General features: G+C 35.1%; 2 protein-coding genes across 3 annotated transcripts; one reads left to right on the top strand and one right to left on the bottom strand.

Moving 5' to 3' along the window:
- Nucleotides 1–511: 511 nt before the first annotated feature.
- LOC132167761 (MND1-interacting protein 1-like) lies at nucleotides 512–5,534 on the bottom strand. 2 transcript variants are annotated; one of them, XM_059578787.1, is made up of 4 exons: nucleotides 5,304–5,534; nucleotides 2,986–4,691; nucleotides 1,141–1,680; nucleotides 512–756 (listed from the first exon to the last, which is right to left on the bottom strand). In XM_059578787.1, exons 2-3 carry the CDS (start codon nucleotides 4,630–4,632, stop codon nucleotides 1,168–1,170), a joined length of 2,160 nt encoding a protein of 719 aa, XP_059434770.1. In that variant the 5' UTR covers nucleotides 4,633–4,691; nucleotides 5,304–5,534; the 3' UTR covers nucleotides 512–756; nucleotides 1,141–1,167. The 2 variants fall into 2 exon arrangements, with proteins under 2 accessions (XP_059434770.1, XP_059434769.1); XM_059578786.1 differs by having other exon boundaries at nucleotides 2,986–4,632; nucleotides 5,304–5,533.
- An 8,283-nt stretch (nucleotides 5,535–13,817) lies between these two features.
- Nucleotides 13,818–15,077, top strand: LOC132167848 (E3 ubiquitin-protein ligase PUB23-like). Its single transcript, XM_059578883.1, has one exon. It carries the CDS (start codon nucleotides 13,820–13,822, stop codon nucleotides 15,008–15,010), a length of 1,191 nt encoding a protein of 396 aa, XP_059434866.1. The 5' UTR covers nucleotides 13,818–13,819; the 3' UTR covers nucleotides 15,011–15,077.
- Nucleotides 15,078–19,020: the final 3,943 nt, after the last annotated feature.

Raw genomic sequence — 19,020 nt, 5'->3', positions numbered from 1 at the left:
GCTCCCTATTATTATCTCTGTCTTGGGCAAAGCTTCATTAAGAGAACTTCTCTTCTGCCCAATCGGATAAGGATCTACAACAATTACTTGCCCGAATTACTAGCAATTGGGACGGATAATGTGAGAGATCATATGTAAGACCCATTTACTTAAATAAATTATGGCCTACCTAGTCATCTACCAGAGTGGGGGGGCCATTCGGGTAAGTAGAACCCTCTATTGTCCCCTTACAAATTTCCCCGCTCCAAGCATAGAATTGTAGGAAATCCCTATCTTGGGGTAATGAACCCTAAATTCTTGATATTGGAAAGGTTTGGAGATTAATGCCAATTGAGTTCAAGGTACCATTTACCCAGAAAAGCACCAGCTCGTCCCTCGTCAATCTTAACCCAAATGAGAGCAGTGAAACGTTGTCGTTCTCACCAGTTGGATTAAATGACCATGGTTGAAGCTTTTCCTGAATTGCCACTTATGAAAAACTCAATTAAATACCGAGGAGAAAACCAAAGGGTAGTGTAATTAATAGTCATTTTACTTTGATTAAAAAGAGCTTCCCCATGTACAAAAACTGGATATATATCTGAAAGTAAACTGAGATACAGAGCAGCATAACTAGGCTAGAAGAAGCAAAACCAAAGGGCTATTCACATTTTTACATAATATTTAATGTTTGCATGTCATACTATAGGAATATGTATTCTTCTTCTGTAACATTAACCACGAACTGTCATTGGATTACTCTTGCCTTCTAACTTTCTGCACATATAGAAAACAAACATCATTAAAAATAAGGTCGGTGAGACGCGACGGTCCAGAAATGCGAGCATGTGCATGTGATAACACAACACATACATGAATAGAGAAATTAATGAATCAAAACTCATGACAAAGGTTTATGATGGTTTGATATGATTCTCACCTTCCTTTGGCTTATCACCAACAGTATGTTGTGGGAAGTATTTCACCACTTTGGAAGTAGTTCCCACAACCATTACATTGATAAAGGTTTATGCTATAAAAATTATATAAAAAAAATCAGAGTAATTTCATTTTTCAAATAATGCAAATAATGATGATTATGACAATGATGAGAGCAGGAATTTAAGACATTTCAATTACATAGTTTGGGTGGGATCTTACCAGTCAATGAAATATGTCAATCTGAATCTATGAGCTTAAGCCATAAACACGGATTCTCTGTGCAATTGGGTCCTGGCAACATGGACATTTAGCTTGCACATTGTTGCAGTGATTCTCGGTGCAATTGGCACATAGAACTTGGTGGGCACATGGCAGGAAAACAATAGAAGCATCATTTTCCATACAGATCAAGCAAACTCGATCATGGATTACTTCTTCCTCAGATAAATCTAGTGAATCAGGAAGCATAATCTCAAGTGCATCGTCTCTCTCTGGTCTTGCGAGCCCTAATTCCCCTGTGAAGAAAACATCTTGTTGATAATGCGGATTGCTGGAATCCAACGACAATTCAAGATGGGATATTTCCATCTCAAGTCGCTGCACGTCATCTTTACAACGCTGAGAATCTAGCTCCATCTTTTGGTGCAATGCGTGCTGCTTTCTTTTCATATTGGCTTCCACTTCTTCCTTTAATCTCAGTTCTTCCTGCACCTGGGCTATGGCAAGCTCTTTAGCCTTTACTCCCTGCCTCCACATGACCTGTAATTAAAACTTCATAAATTTTTTACCCTGAATGGAATAAAATATATAGGTGCTATCAAATTCAAAAACAGTTTTAGATAATCATTTAAGAAATGAAAAGTACACATTGATTTAAAAACCAACATAAGAGTGAATAAAGCATCAGATAATTACAGTAGAGCATGTCAACCTAAAAGACCCTACCTGGATAGCCACTAAGGTTGACCTAATTCTACATGACATGTATAATCAGTAAAATTTCAAATACGGACATATTGGGGGTGCAGCAGTGGGATGTGTTGCTTAACATATTAGTGTAAATAAATTAATCAGAAAGAAATGAAAGTTAACTGTAAAACAATTATGCATACAAAAGAATATGTCCTTCACAATATCATGCAATATCCATGTCCTATACATTATTTACTCTTCTTGTACTGTGTCTGTGTCTCTGAAATCAGGCATTAAGCAATAGCTTGTCTAGATTAAATGCCACCCCCCCCCCCTTATCAAGTGGGTTAAAATTCAGAGGAAAGCAGTGCAGCCTAGATAAATGATGCACAGATTCATGTCTCACTGAGAAACATGTAACCGAAGCACAATACAGGTAGATATCAAACACATTTTATGGCAGTTTTATTTCTGTAAACTTGATTTCTATTAACCATAATTAAAGTTCTGGCTTTTTTACTTTTTCCTTTTTTCATGATAAAAAAACAGGAAAAACCAAGAATGAATAAGCAACTGTTAACAAGTTATTTCTTCAAAATTTATAGCCCTAGAATCCACTAGCCAGTTAAAGAAACTCACTGAAAACTGCACATCATGCTGTTGAGGATAAGTGGGGCATAAACATTAAATTACTAGCATATAACACAAAGGAGCTCCATGCATATGGGAAGAGCATATTTAGGTGATGATAATATAGGAAGGTAGGCTAAGTCTGAACTGCGATTAAGCAAAGATATCCCCACCAAAGACTAGAAAGAAAAAACTGAAAACTTAATTCAAACAAAAATAAAATCAATCTCATGGTGTATGAAGGGCAAACTAGGTTCATTATCAAGACCCGGTTAAATAACACCAAATAAAATAAAACAAAGCTCTACTTCTATAATGTCAACAAATACTGCAGCCAAGATGAACTGTCCTATCCTGGTAACTAAATTTTCATCCCTACAGAAATATTAGAAAAGAGAGAGTGAAAACATCCAGAACAGAAATGCATCTAGTTATGCTTATGGATAAAGCCCTCTTCTTTTTACACGGGAAATATGAAAAGCTATAGTTAGGTCTACTTTCCAGCAGAAGCCAGTAACGCACCTCAATTTCCTCTTGAGCCTTCTTGAGGTCAACTGACTGCTGATGCAAATGCATGGACAGCTTTTTTTCTTCTTCAATCTCATCCCGATATTTGTTGTTCTGTTTCTCCAGGGCCAAAATCTTCTTCAGGCACTTCTTTTCCCTCCTCACAACTTCCACACAAATTTTATCCGACTCTGATGCACTCAACTTAAAAGCTTCCACCTCTGCCCTAATTTCTGCATTTTCAACCTTGAGTCTCTTGACTGCCGCGTTTGCAAGGTCAGCTTGACAACCTGTCTTCCTAAGATCATCCTCCAGTTGCATAAGCTTCTTCATTGTCTCTTCCTCAAGTTCTAGTTTGTAATTCTTTAGCTGCTGCTTTCCTTCCCTTTCCATTCTCAAAATCTTGAGCTCTGAAAGATCAAGGCTGAGCCTTTTAGCAGCTTGAACCACTTTCTTTTGAGCCCATTCCTTGCGCTCCTTTACCTGTTGCTTGATCTCTTTAATATTGTGGACTAACCTTGAGATGATTTCAACCTTAGGATCTAGGGGCTCACTCTCTGACTTCTCATTTAGACTTAAATTACCAAAGCTGCTCAAAACTAAGTTAACCATACAAGAGTCCTCCCATTCAAATGATTCAGTAGACTTTTTGCTTGGCAAAGAGCTTTTAGAAGCCTGCAGTTGTTTTGGAGACATCTTAACGGTAGCACGGCAAGCAGCTGCAAAATTTCCAATGTTCATTTTCAGCTTAGCTTCCAAGGATGGTGTAAGCTTATAGCTCTTACCAATACTTGGATTTCTTTTCATCCAAACATCAAGTTTCTCAGAAGGACCATTTTCACTGAAATCATGAGCCTTGTCATCACTAGGAAGCTGATCCCCTTGAACTTTACAAACCCCAGAAGGTGCATGAAGTGACCTGTTAATCTCAAACCCCTGGTTCTCACCCTCATTTGTCACAAACGGCAGTTTAATGGTACTTGCTACACCCAAATGAAAATTGCACATGAGGAGACACCACAAGGCATCTCCTTTGATCAAGTAGGGCCGAACTTGGCGAAGCAAGTAAATCATCACTGTAAGCGAGTTTTTAACCAACATCTTCATATCCCCAAAAACTTGTTGTCCTCTATAAGGTCTATCATCAATTACGAAGCCAGTTTTGATATAACCAAGCGAATTTTGCACAATGTTTGTCAAAATATCCAAGTTACCAAACCCATGTCCATTCGTCAAAATCGCTTTCAGCACAACATCAGGTGGATGACCATACGACATTAACCTCACATAAGCTTCATTGTAAATCGCTTCAAGTTTCCTTAAAAGCAACTCTTCTAACTGCTCCTCAGTATAGAATTTCCAGTCTTTCATATCAACATCCAAACTCACATACGGGTTCAGCTTTACATTACAGACGTCATTATTCTTGCCTGGACCACCATATGGTGCTTGACGCAGTTCAGGATTTGGGTCCCATTCACTAGGAGCAGGATAATATTGTGCTCGAACCAATTCAGTACTTTTATCAGATAGAGTTTGAACCAATTCAGGTTTGGACGCCGTTGTTCTAGGTGTGTTGTTGGTGTTGTTGTCACTGCTGCTGTTGGGTCTCTTGGATTGGGGTTTTCGCTTGCCTTTTTTATGTTTTTCTGAGCCACCCATCTTTGGATAGAAAACAACATAAATATCAAAATCAAGAACCCTAAAACACCGTTTGGCCGCTGAGTAAATCAGAGTACAACAAAAGAAAACAAAAATTCTGAGTTCCTCAGTTTTATCTCATTCTCGGTTTCCGTCATTGACAAAAGCAGTGAGAATCTCAACTAAACCGCAAATAAAAACATAAATACAACAGAAAGAAAATGGGACAAAAATATAACAATCCGGCATTTTATCTGACATCTTTTTCCTTTTCTAGAATTCTCCCAGCAACTAAAGAGAGAAGAAAAGGAAAATTCACATTTGCAGTTACTGTAATCCACCAAAGATAAAAGGGTCTTGAAATCAAATCACTCTGAAACCGAACAAGCCAAGAAAGAACAAAATTTTTCGATTCTTATTTCCTATAAAGAAACTGAAAGTTCAAACCTCTAAAGCTTCATTTTTTTTTTGGTCTTTTCTTGCAATAACATAAAATTTCCCATAGAATAAACGACAACCCAAAAGATATAACGCTTTAGTTCGTATTTCTTCTGTTTCATTTTCCTGCATTATTTTCTCAGCAGCCAAACAGCAACAAACAGAAAATCACATATTATCTCCCCCCCCAAAAAAAAAACACAACCTTTCATGCTTCAGAGACAATTATCCATGAAATGCTTACTGAAACTAACCTTTTCGTTGAATTGGGTCCGTCGTCTCCTCAGAGTCACACAAACAGAGAGAGAGCTCAGAGTGGCACTGTGCGAGTGAGAGAGAGAGAGGCTCTCACAGTATGAGAAATATAGAGGGTTTTGCTCCTCTACGGTTTCATTAGAATAGTTTCATTGCAAGTACTTATTTGTCTCCAATGCGTTACACCACGTAATGAAAATAGATTTGAGGTTTCGATGGAGGCCGGGTTTACTGTACTCGCGGCCGTAGGAGAGCCGGAGATTTCGCAACTTCCCGTATCGGGTGGTGGTGAGGGATGACAGGGTACGTCAACTGAGGTTTCAGAAGGACAAATCAGATGATGCCAATCAAGCGTATCTGATTAGGAATTACACGTGTAATGATAATCTCAATCTGTCGTATAACTTTTAAGATGGGCCGTTATCTGAATGCCTTTAGGCCCATGTGCATGATTTACACCTTGCAACAAAAGGGCTTTTCTCAAAGAAAGATACGGCCACAAAGTGTCCAAAATGTAATACGCCTTGTCGTTTTAGCTTTTAATTTGTTTAAATGTCTTATGGTACCCATTAGAATTTAGAATAAAGAGTTCATATGAAATTTACCTGTTCAAATAAATGGTTATACAGTTCAAACATAGGTCGGAGATTTCCTTTAATTTTGAGAGGCTCTTGAGGAGCTCAATTGCTGAACAGGCTGTGCTCGAGTAATTTAAACTAACTTGATCTTTTTAGCTTTTAATTTGTTTAATTATCTTCACCGCACGGAGCAAAATGGATGAGGATGCTAGAGCTTGTTTAGGAAGACAATTCTTCCTAATTCTTCTAAATTTTTATTTTCTTTCTTAGTTGATTGACACCACTAACACTCAACTCAACTCAAAATTTTTCAACTTTATTCAAAATTTTATATTCTTCAAACAACCCAAGCATAATCACATAATCTCAACTCTTTTTTCGTTCATGCCGGAAAAACTCCGATGCTTAAGTCAGTTCCTTGGAGAAGAGCAATTTGACGAACAAAACTCAATAATTCAGCCTGAGTATTTGAATATTCAATATGAGAGAGATCATTTTATGCCTTGGTGCATGGGCCGATTTATAGGCTGAAGAGTAAAGTTAGACTTAGACTATATGTCTCCTTCTTTAACTTAATGTGGGGGTCTTGAGAGTTTGAATTGGATATGGAGTTCTACTTTACTTAGTCTTGGAGTAAGACTGTTATGTTAAATTCTTCAAGAAGTTCTAATTGAAGCTAGATTGAGACTCTTATTCCAATAATGCTTTCCTAGATAAGGGAATAAAGATTAATGGAATCTTCCGTAAATGAATATTCCCGGGAGGTGTTTGTCCTGGGTATGCATGATCGATTGCCCGAGAGGTGTTTGTCACGGGGCTGTGTAATGGGTGACGACTTTCGGTCCTGGAATAAGCCCAATCTCGAGAATCTTGCTATCTGGGCCATGAGCCTGTCATTGGCCTTGAAGCCCATATCCGATGGGTTGGTTGAGTGAAAATATTCCCTACAATTCCCATTAATTCCCGCTAAAAAAAAATAATAATAAAAAAATTAAAGGGCCTTCTTGGAATCTACAAGTACAAGATATTAGAAAAATCTGCATATTTTCAACTCAGCTTGACAGAATTTGCAGTTCAAGCTGCTGCATAAGAGAATCTTGACTTATGAACCTCATAAACCAATTACTCTTTTGGCATTCAAAGTTTCATAAACCAACCCTTTATGTATACATCTCTTTTGTATCGTATAACTAAAATTTTAGACAAAACTTAAAATAAATAATAATTTTGAAGGGTGTATCTCATAAAAAATATATAATTTTAAAAAATTTAAAATTTTGGGAGCTAGCCATCCATTTCACAAACTATTCTTATATGGTAGTTTGAATTCATTTCTTTTTTTATTAAAAAAAATATATATATATTTGATCACCTGTAAACAGTAATTGCCTCACCAATTCGGCCACCTCTAATTCCCTTTCTGATCCGGTAATAAAATGATAAGAAAGGACAAAAGGAAACATCTGGGATCATCTCTTTTCCTGTGAACTTTTCTTTTGTATTCTGATATAGAGAAGTCAGTGCATTATTTTTTGACCGGATTTGTTTGGATTTGTGATTTAAAATTAGCGATTTGAAAACGTAATTGTTAAAAACGCAGTTAAATGTTTGACAAAATTACAGTTTAGCCTTTAAAATTATATGTTTTCAAAAAAGTACCCTCTTGTCTGCTTTTTATTTTTTAAAAACGCAATCCTCAACGATATTTTTTACGATTTAGTTTAAAATCTCACTTTTGAATCCGCTTAAAGTTTCTATGTGTTGGTGCTGTGGTTTAACAATCACCCACACATGGGGTCACGTACATCATTATGCATCAATTTTCTCCCTTTGACTTTGAATTTTTTTTTTTGGTGTAGCCCATAAGTGCGGCTAATAATTCAAAACCACCAATGAGAGAGCCTGCCTACCCAACTCCATGACTTCAACTTTGTCTGACCTATAAAGAAAGAAACCACGTGATAAGGATGGATTGTAATTCATTTGGCAAATTGAATTGCACCAAACAGTTGCAAGACTATAGAGAAGATAGTTGCAAGACTCACTTGTCTCGAATGGTCAAAAAACGAGAGATTCATTTGCCCTGTATGGGGAGTTGGATGAGTTGGCTGCAACTCCGTGGCAAATTGCAGCCAAACATAAATAGTCAGAAAAGTAAGACCCATCTACCTTTTTTGTTGAGCTGCCTGAATTGACAACAATTTAGTCAGCAAATTGTAGAGAATCATAAATAGTCAGAAATGTAAGACTCATTTGCCCTCTCTATGGAGTTGGCTGCAATTCGGTCAGCAAATTGCAGCCAATCCTAATTGTAAGGCCTACTTGTTCAGAAGTGTGAGACCCATCAAACTTCTCTGTAGAGTTGTTTGAATTGGCTCAGCAAATTGCAAACAATCTTAATTCATAAAACCCCATGTAATAGGAAAAAAGAAAAGGAAATTGCAGGCTGATTATAAGAAAATCATGATAGTGTAAACTATTGACCTAATTAATCACAACTAGAAACAAAAAGAAGATATCCATGGATATCTTCTACCCAACAGCCTGGCTAAAAGACAACATATTCCAATTGACTAAAACCAAAGCCCTAATAGATTACCTAAGATTTCCAAATAGAGCTATAAGGAAAAACAATTGTAGCCTACTCTCCTCCCTTTGTCATTTATCCAATTAACTAAAGTTTTTTTTTTTTTTTTTCCCTACTATTTCTGACTCTATTCTATCTCCACATGGATGACATCGTCCCTTGGTCTGATGAATTAATCAAACTAAAAATGACAGAATAATGATGTTTGACCAGGGATTAACTGATTCTTCTACCTTCTTTTAACCATCATGTACAGGTTGATGTAATATATCTGATAATAAATTATGGAGGAAATTAATTAATTAACCATGCATATATATATATATATATATATATAAAATACAAATTTATTACTTAATTCTGAATATGACCTAACTGATATCGCAGACCACACTCGATCCCTTGTTACAACCTAGCCACACACACACACACACATATATATATATATATATATATATATATATATATATATGTTCTAAAATATTCAATTTAATTATTATTTTAATCATGCTTAAAATATCAGGTTTTGTAGATTAAATCATCCCAAGAGACGGCCTTTAATTTATTTATAGTCTACACCAATTCCGATTGAGAAATGTTTATTTATTTATTATGGCATCCGTCTCGCGTGTCTCTTTATTGATTTGATAATTAATGGTGGATGAAGCGTGCGAATTCAGTAGAGATGGACGCGCAAAAAATCATTTTTCAATTGGAAAAGAGGAAGGCTATATATATAGTATACTCACATTGTCAATTCTATTCACCCTTAGATCAATCTTAATTATCTTTTAAAAAAAGATCAATCTTAATTAAAAAGGAAAAAAATTTCAAGTGGTGAATTGACAATACCGCATCATCATAATGGGATGGGGTATACTACAATTTCCTTACAAACTCAGGTAACAATATCGTAATGGTGAAAAATTAAGCAACAAAACTTGGCAGATAAATTCAATTGTTTAGTGGTTGACGTGATAAGTACCACATGTATGGACTATACCTTAATTTGTAAGGGAGTTCTAATACCCCTAGCAGCTAGCACTCACACAAATTTAGGTTTTAGAATGTTTATTATATATACTTCCTTTTTCCTCTTCTCCTTTTATATCTGAGTCTTTTTTGTTCTTTTTCCTTTTACACAGACCCTCCTATTAGGCCATTGAATATTCTAAGCTGTTGCTTTGGGTTTAATCTCATTGGTTAGACCTAATTTAGAGACACAAGATGCAAGCCAGCATGAAACATGATCAGATGCAAGCCAGCATGATATATTTTCTATATATATATATATATATAGAAAATATTAATAGCTAGCAAATAATGTGTTCATGGTCATAACTATAGCAAACTGGTCAAGTTTTGCCAGCCCTATACTTAACTAGAAACAAGCATACAATATATATATATAATTAATTTATTCTAATTGGTTGTTCTTGGCCAATTTTCATAATTTCTAGTAATAATTAGGTACTTAATGATGTATAATATAATTAAGTGCACGCGTACGAATCTGGATATCATGTAAATACTGATATATGAAGATGGGTTTGCAATTGATCACTTTAATTAATTAATTTATACAATATTTTGAATAATTAGGCAGTTTCCATTTGGCTCCCAAAAGTCTTGTTTGTCAACTTTGTGTTATGTCATTTACATTGCAAACGATAATCAAACTCAATTTGTTGATGATTTCTCCAAAAATGTTTTGGTCTATGTGCTCAAAAGGAAGATTCGTGTAATCCACTTGTAGCAGCAAAATAATGAAACAACCATTACCCCAACTCTGAAAATAGGCACAATCCACCGCTTTGACTCGACCCGAAAGCTTTATTGAAGAAAACCAGAAGCATCTAATTTGTCGGATGACTCGATCGCTTTATAAATGACGTGACATTATCTACACGTACGCCGATATATGTGGACAAACCCAATTGAAGGTGAGTGGCTCTCCACACATTAAGCCATATGAATCTTATATATATATATATATAAGAAAGAACCCAAGTGGTCGAGTGTTGCCAGCCCTAATCAATTGGACGCCGGCAATATAAACTCGTAAATATATATATATACATCACCCAATATTCTCTGGCTATTGGGTATTCAAAGTCCTTTTTTTTTCTTTTTTTTTTTTTTTTCTTTTTCTTTAATCTTGTAATTAGTATATATATTTAGGTATATTTAGCTCATAGGCTTTAATTGCTTAATTTGTTCACAAGTACTTTCTAATTAATGATTCTTTTATATATATATACAGATTATTTAGCTAGCTACCACCTAAAGCCTAGCTTATCAACTCTTATAACCCTTTTATATACACAGATTATAGATATACTAAACACATTATTAATTGGGTCAACATATTTTTTCAATATATATATATATATATATATCATCAGTTTTTGTTTTCTAAATTTGCGTAAGATTCTCACCTGAAATGAGAGAGAGAGAGAGAGAGAGTCAGCAAGGCAGCTCAACGGCCCAAAGATGACAGAATATAAAGAACATGTAAACCCTGGGAGTCCTCGCCGACGTTCTTTATGTAGGGTTTGAATAAATATTTGGGGAACAGTTGAAAATTGATTTTTCCTTCATTAAAGAAATGAATAGTTTGAAAAATATTAAGCCATGCATGTTTTCCGCAAATTAAGATCTCATCCATTTCACATTAGTGGGCCACTTTTTCTAAAGTCAAACCCTAAACGGTCGTCTACTTTTATAATTTTGTGAGTTTTGAAATATAGTCCCTACAAACTTGCTTTATTTTTTTTGTGCACCAATATAATATTCACTTCTATTTCTGGCTAGCTTAAATCTCTAATTTGTACATGGAATTTTAGATATTAATTTAGGCATTATTAGATAATTAGTTCTGCTAGTAGAGATAATTAATTACCAATTAATGAGGAACTCCGTGAAAATAATTCTTTTTATCGACCATTTATTTCATAAACGGTTATGGACAAAGTTTTTTTTTTTTTTTTTTTTAATTGGTATGTTATTTTTATTTTTATTTTTATTTTTTCAATTTAATCTATTAACTGACATATGTTTTCTTCAACCTAGTTTAGAGAAAAAAAATTTGTACATACATTATTATACCTTTATTGCTTGGTGAAGTATTTCTTAGCAACTCTAATGACATATTTTGAATTTTTTTTTTGGGACCAAACGAGTTATCGTCATTGATATAAAATCAATTTGGAGCAAAATGTTCCATCATACAATGCCAAAGATACAAGTTGAAAACTTTATGGCCCCAACACTATCTATGACATACCCATTATAAATACGGATTCACAACTAATTCTCTCTCTCTAGCTCCCTCCCCTCTCTGCTAGGGTTTCATCTCTAGTAGCCGTAAGAGGGAGAGAACCTTTGTTCTCCCCCTCCAGCCCTCCTCCCCTCTCCCTCTTCTGCCTCCCCCCTCCCCTCCCATCGCCCTTTTTCGCTTAGCGAGGTAGCCTATTTATCTGATGCCCCTAATTCTTTGGGTGATTTTTTTCCTTTCCCTTCCTCTCCGCCTCTTCCCCCTCCTTTGGTCCCTAGTTGTTTTTGTTTCTTTCTATATTTGCTTTTGTTGTTTTTTTTTTTTTTGCTTGTTTAGGTACACTTTGTGGGTGATGCTCTCTGGGTTTCACCCAAACTTTTCCCTCCATTTGAGTGCGCCGCCAATTTCCTCCGCGTGCTCCGCCGCCCACTGTCCTCTGCTGGGCCTTTTCTCGTGCCCCCCACCGCGATGAGCTTCCAACGCCCCTTTTGTTTTTGGCGAGCGCGCGATCGACTCTTCTTTCTGGTTGCTGTCATCCTCTTGATGTGCTTTTTATGTTGTTTGTTTTCTTGTAATTTTGTCTGGCTTTCCTTTTTTGTTATTTTTGTCTTGTTTTATTTCCCTGTAATCGTTTTTGTTTTGCTTGTAATAATGCTCGGTCCTCTTTCTCGATCTGCTCGCCTGATGCCCTTCGGGTTTGTTGCTTTGATCCAGACCTTTGAGTTGTGGATGTGAACGTTATCCTGGTTTTCGAGTTGAGGAAGATGAGCTTTGGCTTGGGGTTCTCTACCCTCAGTGCCGAAGAATAAGAGCTACATATGCATTGATTTGAGTCTATTTAGCGCAGATTTGTTGTTTAATTTGAAAATTAGTCATAGGTTAGCGGATTTTGTTTGAATCTGGAATGTAATATGTCATCTTTGACGCTTGTAACCTCGTAATTTCGATATGGTTGCTTCAGAGCTTTTGCTCTGTGTTATTTGAGCTTTATGCTTGTTTATCAATGAATGAGACTGAACTGATTCCTTTTTTTTTTTTAAAAAAAGACATACCCATTATAAATAATATTGCAATATATGAAGGTTGGCCTATAAATGAAACCTATTATAAATAATGGATCATTTTAATGCTGGCATAAGTTATAACCATTATATTCAATAGATGGTAAGATTTTAAATTACTCCTACAAATTAATGAGCCCAATTCATGCTATTTAAATTCTAGCACAATATATCTCATTCAATTCCATGGGTGTCAATGAAATGGTTATTTAGCACATCCAATTATCTTTACCCTGCAAAATTATAACTCTGCAACCAGCAAAAATCTGTCACTACGTACCTTAACAATAAATCAACCTTTATATATATATATATATATATACATAATTCCAGCCAGACTTGGTTGATTTGCAAAGTAAGAACAATAGTGAATAACTAACTCATTCTATGGTCATTTGAATCCCTGGCAATAAAAATGCATAAATTCCAAGTCAAACATGCACAACCCTTCATTAATGTTTTTTATAAGTTTAAATGACGTTAGGAGTACTACAATTTTTACAACAAGTTCTTTACAAACTGACATGATACTTACCGTGTCATTCACTAAACAATTAAATTTGTCTATCAATTTTTTTACCATTAAAATATTGTCAAGTGAGTTTGTAAAGAAATTGTAGTTTTTCTTATGAGCTTGGTTGCTTTTGTTAATTACACCTTATTGATTGCCATGAAATTTTGAAGGGATGTAAGTCAAATAAACTTTAAATGTTGGGCAAAATGTATGAATACATAATTAAATACTTGGGTCAAATACACAGCTAGGTGTTTACAAGTGGCAGCAAGACAGTATAATTAATTAATATGTATATATGAATCTAAAAAGCAAAAAAGGAAAAAAAATAAAAATTCAAAAGTTGGATAATTTCTGTAAGCTTCCTTGTTGCTTCCATGTTTTAATTAACAGCTTGCAAAGGCACTCATTACATTTTGACTTTGACTTTCTACTTCTTTATATAACCTACCAGCATCCTCTGAAAAAAGGAGAGGCCAGGAAAGCAGAGATCCTACGATGGAGATTTTACCAGATTTCCTCTGCCCCATTTCCATGGAGCTCATGAAAGATCCGGTGACCATCTCCACCGGCGTCAGCTACGAACGGAAGAACATCGAGAAATGGTTCTTCACTTACAAAAAGAAGACGTGTCCGGCCACCATGCAAAGCATCAAGAATTTCGACATCACGCCGAATCACACCCTCAAAGCAATAATATTGCAATATTCACGACAACCTTCGATCAACCATGATGACATGTTGTGCCTACTCAACACCGTTAAGACGTCGCCGTTTAAGGTGAGTTCCTTGAAGAAACTCCGGTCGATTATTGAGAAAGGTGATGAGATTGTAAAGGCAGATTTTATTCAATCTAAGGGAGTTGAAGTGCTAGTAGAAATTGTTGTACAAGTTGCTTTTGAGAGCTCTCATGATTTCATTGCGTTTAGAGCTTGTGAGGAGGCCATGGGAGTTTTACAAAATCTCCCATTCTCCGAGGAAGAAAAAACAACCTTTGATTTGTTGTCAAAGCAAGAAGCTATGAAGTCCATGGCAATCATGCTTCAAAGAGGAAGTGCTGAGTCAAGGCTTTACACAATTACAATATTCCAAAAGATGGCAAAAAGTGGGTATGATTGGCATTTTGTTATTCAAGATGTGGATTTCTTCAAGGCATTGCTGGAGATGGTTTCTGATGAGATATGCACCAAGGCAAGCTCATGTGCCTTGGAAGTTCTGATAGAAATTCTGGGGTCGTCGAAGAAAAGCCGGTTACGGGCGATCGAAGCGGGCGCGGTTTGCGTCCTCATCGAGCTTTTGCCGGACTCGAACAGATCGAAATGCGAGAAAGTGCTGGTGCTGATAAAGTTGCTATGTGAGTGTGCAGAAGGGAGGCAGGCCTTGGTGGAGCATGGGATGGGAATTCCAGCAATATCCAAGAGAATGCTGCATGTCTCCACCACAGCAACAAAGATGGTGGTGAAGATTTTGTGGGTGATTTCTAGCTTTCACCCAACAGAAAGGGTGTTGGAGGAAATGCTGGTTTATGGATCTGTGAAGAAGCTTTTGGTGTTGTTGCATATAGATGGAAGGAGTTCATCAACAAAGGATAAAGTGATAAAGATGATCAAGTTGCATGGGAATTCATGGAAGAGATACCCTTGTTTTCCTTGTGAATTGAAGGAATATATGGCCTTTGTGAGTAATTGATCTTGCTAAATTAAGGAAATTGAAAGATGGGAGAAATTTGATCATTAAAAGATGCAAAATATTAGAAAATTTTATAATATTCTCCAGAAAGTTTGAGTGATCAGTAAAATGTATACAGCTTGTGTTTTTTATTTTTATGTTGTTCTTAATTATTATATTATCTTTTGCAATGATCATCATTATCAATCGTGCTTGCACTTTTCTATTGGGTAATTAATCGTATGTGGGAGTGTTTCTTGTGAGAGGTACCTTACATTCAGATTTATTTGTATACTCTTATTTTCTTGAATAATATGAATATTATGCGTATCCCTTGTGCCATTCATGATTGTAATTATGATATAAAATATATATGAGGGTGGTTAGCATCATTGTCATGGCGACCTAGTAGAAATAGAAAAGCAAAAGGACTTTTTTTTTTTGGATGAATAAGATTAATTGATTGAAATAGATGAAGAAAATCAAGAAAACAAAGGCAAGGACTGAACAAATCAAGCAACCCCAAAAATAGGGTTGTGAAAGCAGAGGCGTTTTTGACAGCCGACTTGCTGTTGACCGTCGCAGGTAGGCTTTTGATGACAGGCAGAGGCGAGGGTATTGTCCTGTTTTAGTTTCTCATAAAATTCGGAGGTAGGAGTGGAGGTTGGTTTCCATTTCCGACTAAATTCTAACTCCGAAACCTAGTCTTTATTTTTTGATATAAAGAGGAGAGAGAAAGAGAGTTGTAGAAGAGTAGAGAAAGAAAGAGAGTTGTAGAAGAGTAGGGAATGGTGGAATGGAAAATAGGTTTAGTAGGAGGGAGAGAGAGGAAAATAGAGGAGCCTCTATACTAGAGCGGGCAATCAAATAGTAAAAGGGTTTTGGATTTCAACGCTTAACTAAAGGGTGATGACAACACATATACTAAGGGTGATTATCGGTCATACCAGTCTGGTTTTGGCCATTTTCGGTTACCGACCGATAACTATCAGTTAATCGGTTTCCTAGCCGATTACTGACCGATAAGAATTTATACTGAAAATTATCGGTTAAACTGGTTTTTGTGGGCTTTTAAATTCACATTTTTTTTGCTAACAAAATGAAGCATCTCTGCTAACAAATTTATATTAAATTCACCTTTTTTGCTAACAAATGAAGCATGGACATTCATCAGGCCAAAGATCTAAATGAGGGTGTTCAAAAATTTCACGACTTTTTGAAGAATGAAAAAAAAAAAAACCCAGAAAACAAGAAGATCTATGAATCAAACGCTCCCCAACATCTTTGCAAATACAAATGGTCAGAGACAGAGATCAGACACCTAGAAGTCTAAGCTCAGAAAAATGGGCTTTGAATGCAGAATTTATTAGTTGGGGTGCAAGTCTGGTTAGGGGGGCCTGGAGTTAGGGTTAGGGGAAAAGACTAAAAAGAGGTATATATATTGAAACTAAAACAACGTCGTTTTGGTTTCAATAAAAATCCTACTATCGGTTTTTTAACAGTTATAACGGTTTTCGATAACAAACCTTTAACCAACCGATAAGCTAATCGGTATAAAATTTTTAACCGATAACTATCAGTTATGGTTAATATCAGTTTGGTCAAATTCAGTAGACGGTCGCTAATCGGTTAATCTGCCCACCTTAACCAATACAATACAACCAACCATATAGCAAGAGACTAATGTTTTGATAAATCCCAAAACTCAGTCAGCCACCAACAAGAGAGGTAATGCTAACACCCAAACAATGATTAACTCTAGTCTTCACCTAAAAGAGAGTCAGAATTGATTAATTTGATATAAAGTAGAAATGAATTTTGATTTTTTTGTGGAAAAAAGTATATATAAAAAAAAAAGTTGCTTGTTAATGTGATGAAATGGGATCGACTTTTTAAGGAGAAATAAGAAGAAATATCTGCTGAAATATTTCTAGATCTTAGCGTACAAGAGCATATTCTTCATTGAGAGTACTGTTTACTAGTGACACATTTTATGGCTACTAAGATATATAATTAGGAGTGCTATTGCATAATGTTATGCTTTCTCACAACTAACAAACAATTTGAATATAAGATATCTCATGTAACACTCCAATCTCATATATATTTGAAAGATGAGGGTAGTTTACATAGAATATGTGGTTTATAAAGATAGTTGTGAATTACTCGTATTAGATAAAACTGAGTTTTATAAGAGATTCTTACGAAGCTCCAAATTAAATGGTCATTTTTTCTAGATCGTTCCATCCTATTTCTTTATCCACTTGGCTTAGCTAGGCAACTAGTCTACACATGCTAGTTGTGTAGAACAAAAGGCTTTAGAACCTATTGTCTAGTAGTTGGGTAAATTTCTAATAAAGTTTGATCAATTTTATTAATTAAATTGATCACCTTTTTTTTTTTTTTTTTTTTTTTAATTATCAATTTAACCTTTTAGGATAATTCAAACATTAATTTTACCGTTTATCATTCATTTCAGTTAAACAACCGGATTTTTTGCCAACACATTTTTTTTTGTTAAACATATCACATATTTAAAGTTAACAAGTTTTTCTATTTCTTATCCAGTTAGTTTATCAAACAATTTAATCATATAGTTTATGATGAGCACCGGAGTTTTGGCTATATATATATATTCTTGATTGGGATTAAGTCGGTGACTTTTTCTAAACCCCTTTGCAGGATAAGAAGTTCCAGAATCTGACTAAAAAACACATGACAAGATCAGGGTTGTCAGCTTTGATTGATTCGAAATTTGAATGATCTATGCATATCTCAGTCATCAATATTTTAAACACTTTTACATCTATTTCATTCTAATTAATTAAATATATACGAGAAAAACGTGTTGGGTTATGTTTGGTTTCTTGTGGAGCACTGCCAATTTTGCTGCTCCAAATATGCCCATACCTATGAACCTTTGATAGCTATAGATTTTTTTTTTTTTTTTTTTGGGTTGCATACTGTTATACAGGTGTCAGACAACTGAGACGACATAATAGTGAAAATTGGTCCTTAATTTTTCTTTTTTTACGAGCCCCTTGTCTATTCATGTCAAAGGCTGATTTTTACTGTCACGTCACTGACACGTAGTTTCAATTGTATGACAGTCTTATATATAGCTGCATATTAAATAGAATTATTATTATTATTATTTTTTTAAGATCTATTGGAAATACACTAAATAAATGGTCCAACCCATTGAATTCTAGGTTATTGACCAAGAAATTGGTAGTCTGAAATGGGCAAAAATTAATTACAAACTAGTCTGTCTGAAACTACGGTTTATAAGGACAATTTAAAGACCGATATGCTTAAAACAAGACTTATTGCAGCAATAAATAAACTTAGAGAATCACAACAAAGAAAGGAGCAATATAATATTGGTAGTGGTTGGATAACTCTAGCTATGTGGTTAAAACTAGAAGAATATTCCTTTGAAAAAAGGAAATTGGGAGAGTTTAATGAAAATGAAAACTATGAAAGAGCTAATGAATGTAGCAGGAAAAGTGGACTTGCAGGTTGTCAAGCTAATTCTAGATCCTCTATCATCTCCGCTAATTCTAGCTAGTCTTCCCCATAAAATTAAAGTTGGAAAATATATTCAACTTTGACATTAAGAATCTACTCTTAGACGTCTATATATATATATATAATTAGTCTAATGACCGGATATATCACCAAACTTCCCAGAGTTTTGCCTTAATATGTGTATGTCGGACAGTAAATTAAAGTTGTCGAATATTGAAATCATTGAATATTTTGAAAAATTTGCCGACTATTAATTAAAGACAAAAATAAACAAATAAATAAATAAAATATACGATTCTAGCTCATATTCTTCAATGTGAACATTTTCAATATTTGTAGTTAGCTTTTATATATATATATATATATATATATGTTGAATGTAAAACAAGTGACTTGTGGACAATCTTCAAAGAATATGGTGCAATATTGGAGGTTGGTAGTTGGCCAGTCAAGTTTTATAAAGAATACAAGCAGGATCATTTCATGCATGCTAAATGAAA

The sequence above is a fragment of the Corylus avellana genome, chromosome ca1, assembly GCF_901000735.1.
Source record: "Corylus avellana chromosome ca1, CavTom2PMs-1.0".
Taxonomy (NCBI): Eukaryota; Viridiplantae; Streptophyta; class Magnoliopsida; order Fagales; family Betulaceae; genus Corylus; species Corylus avellana.
The sequence above is the reverse complement of the archived record's forward strand: the minus strand, read 5'-3'. Positions and strand labels throughout refer to the sequence as shown.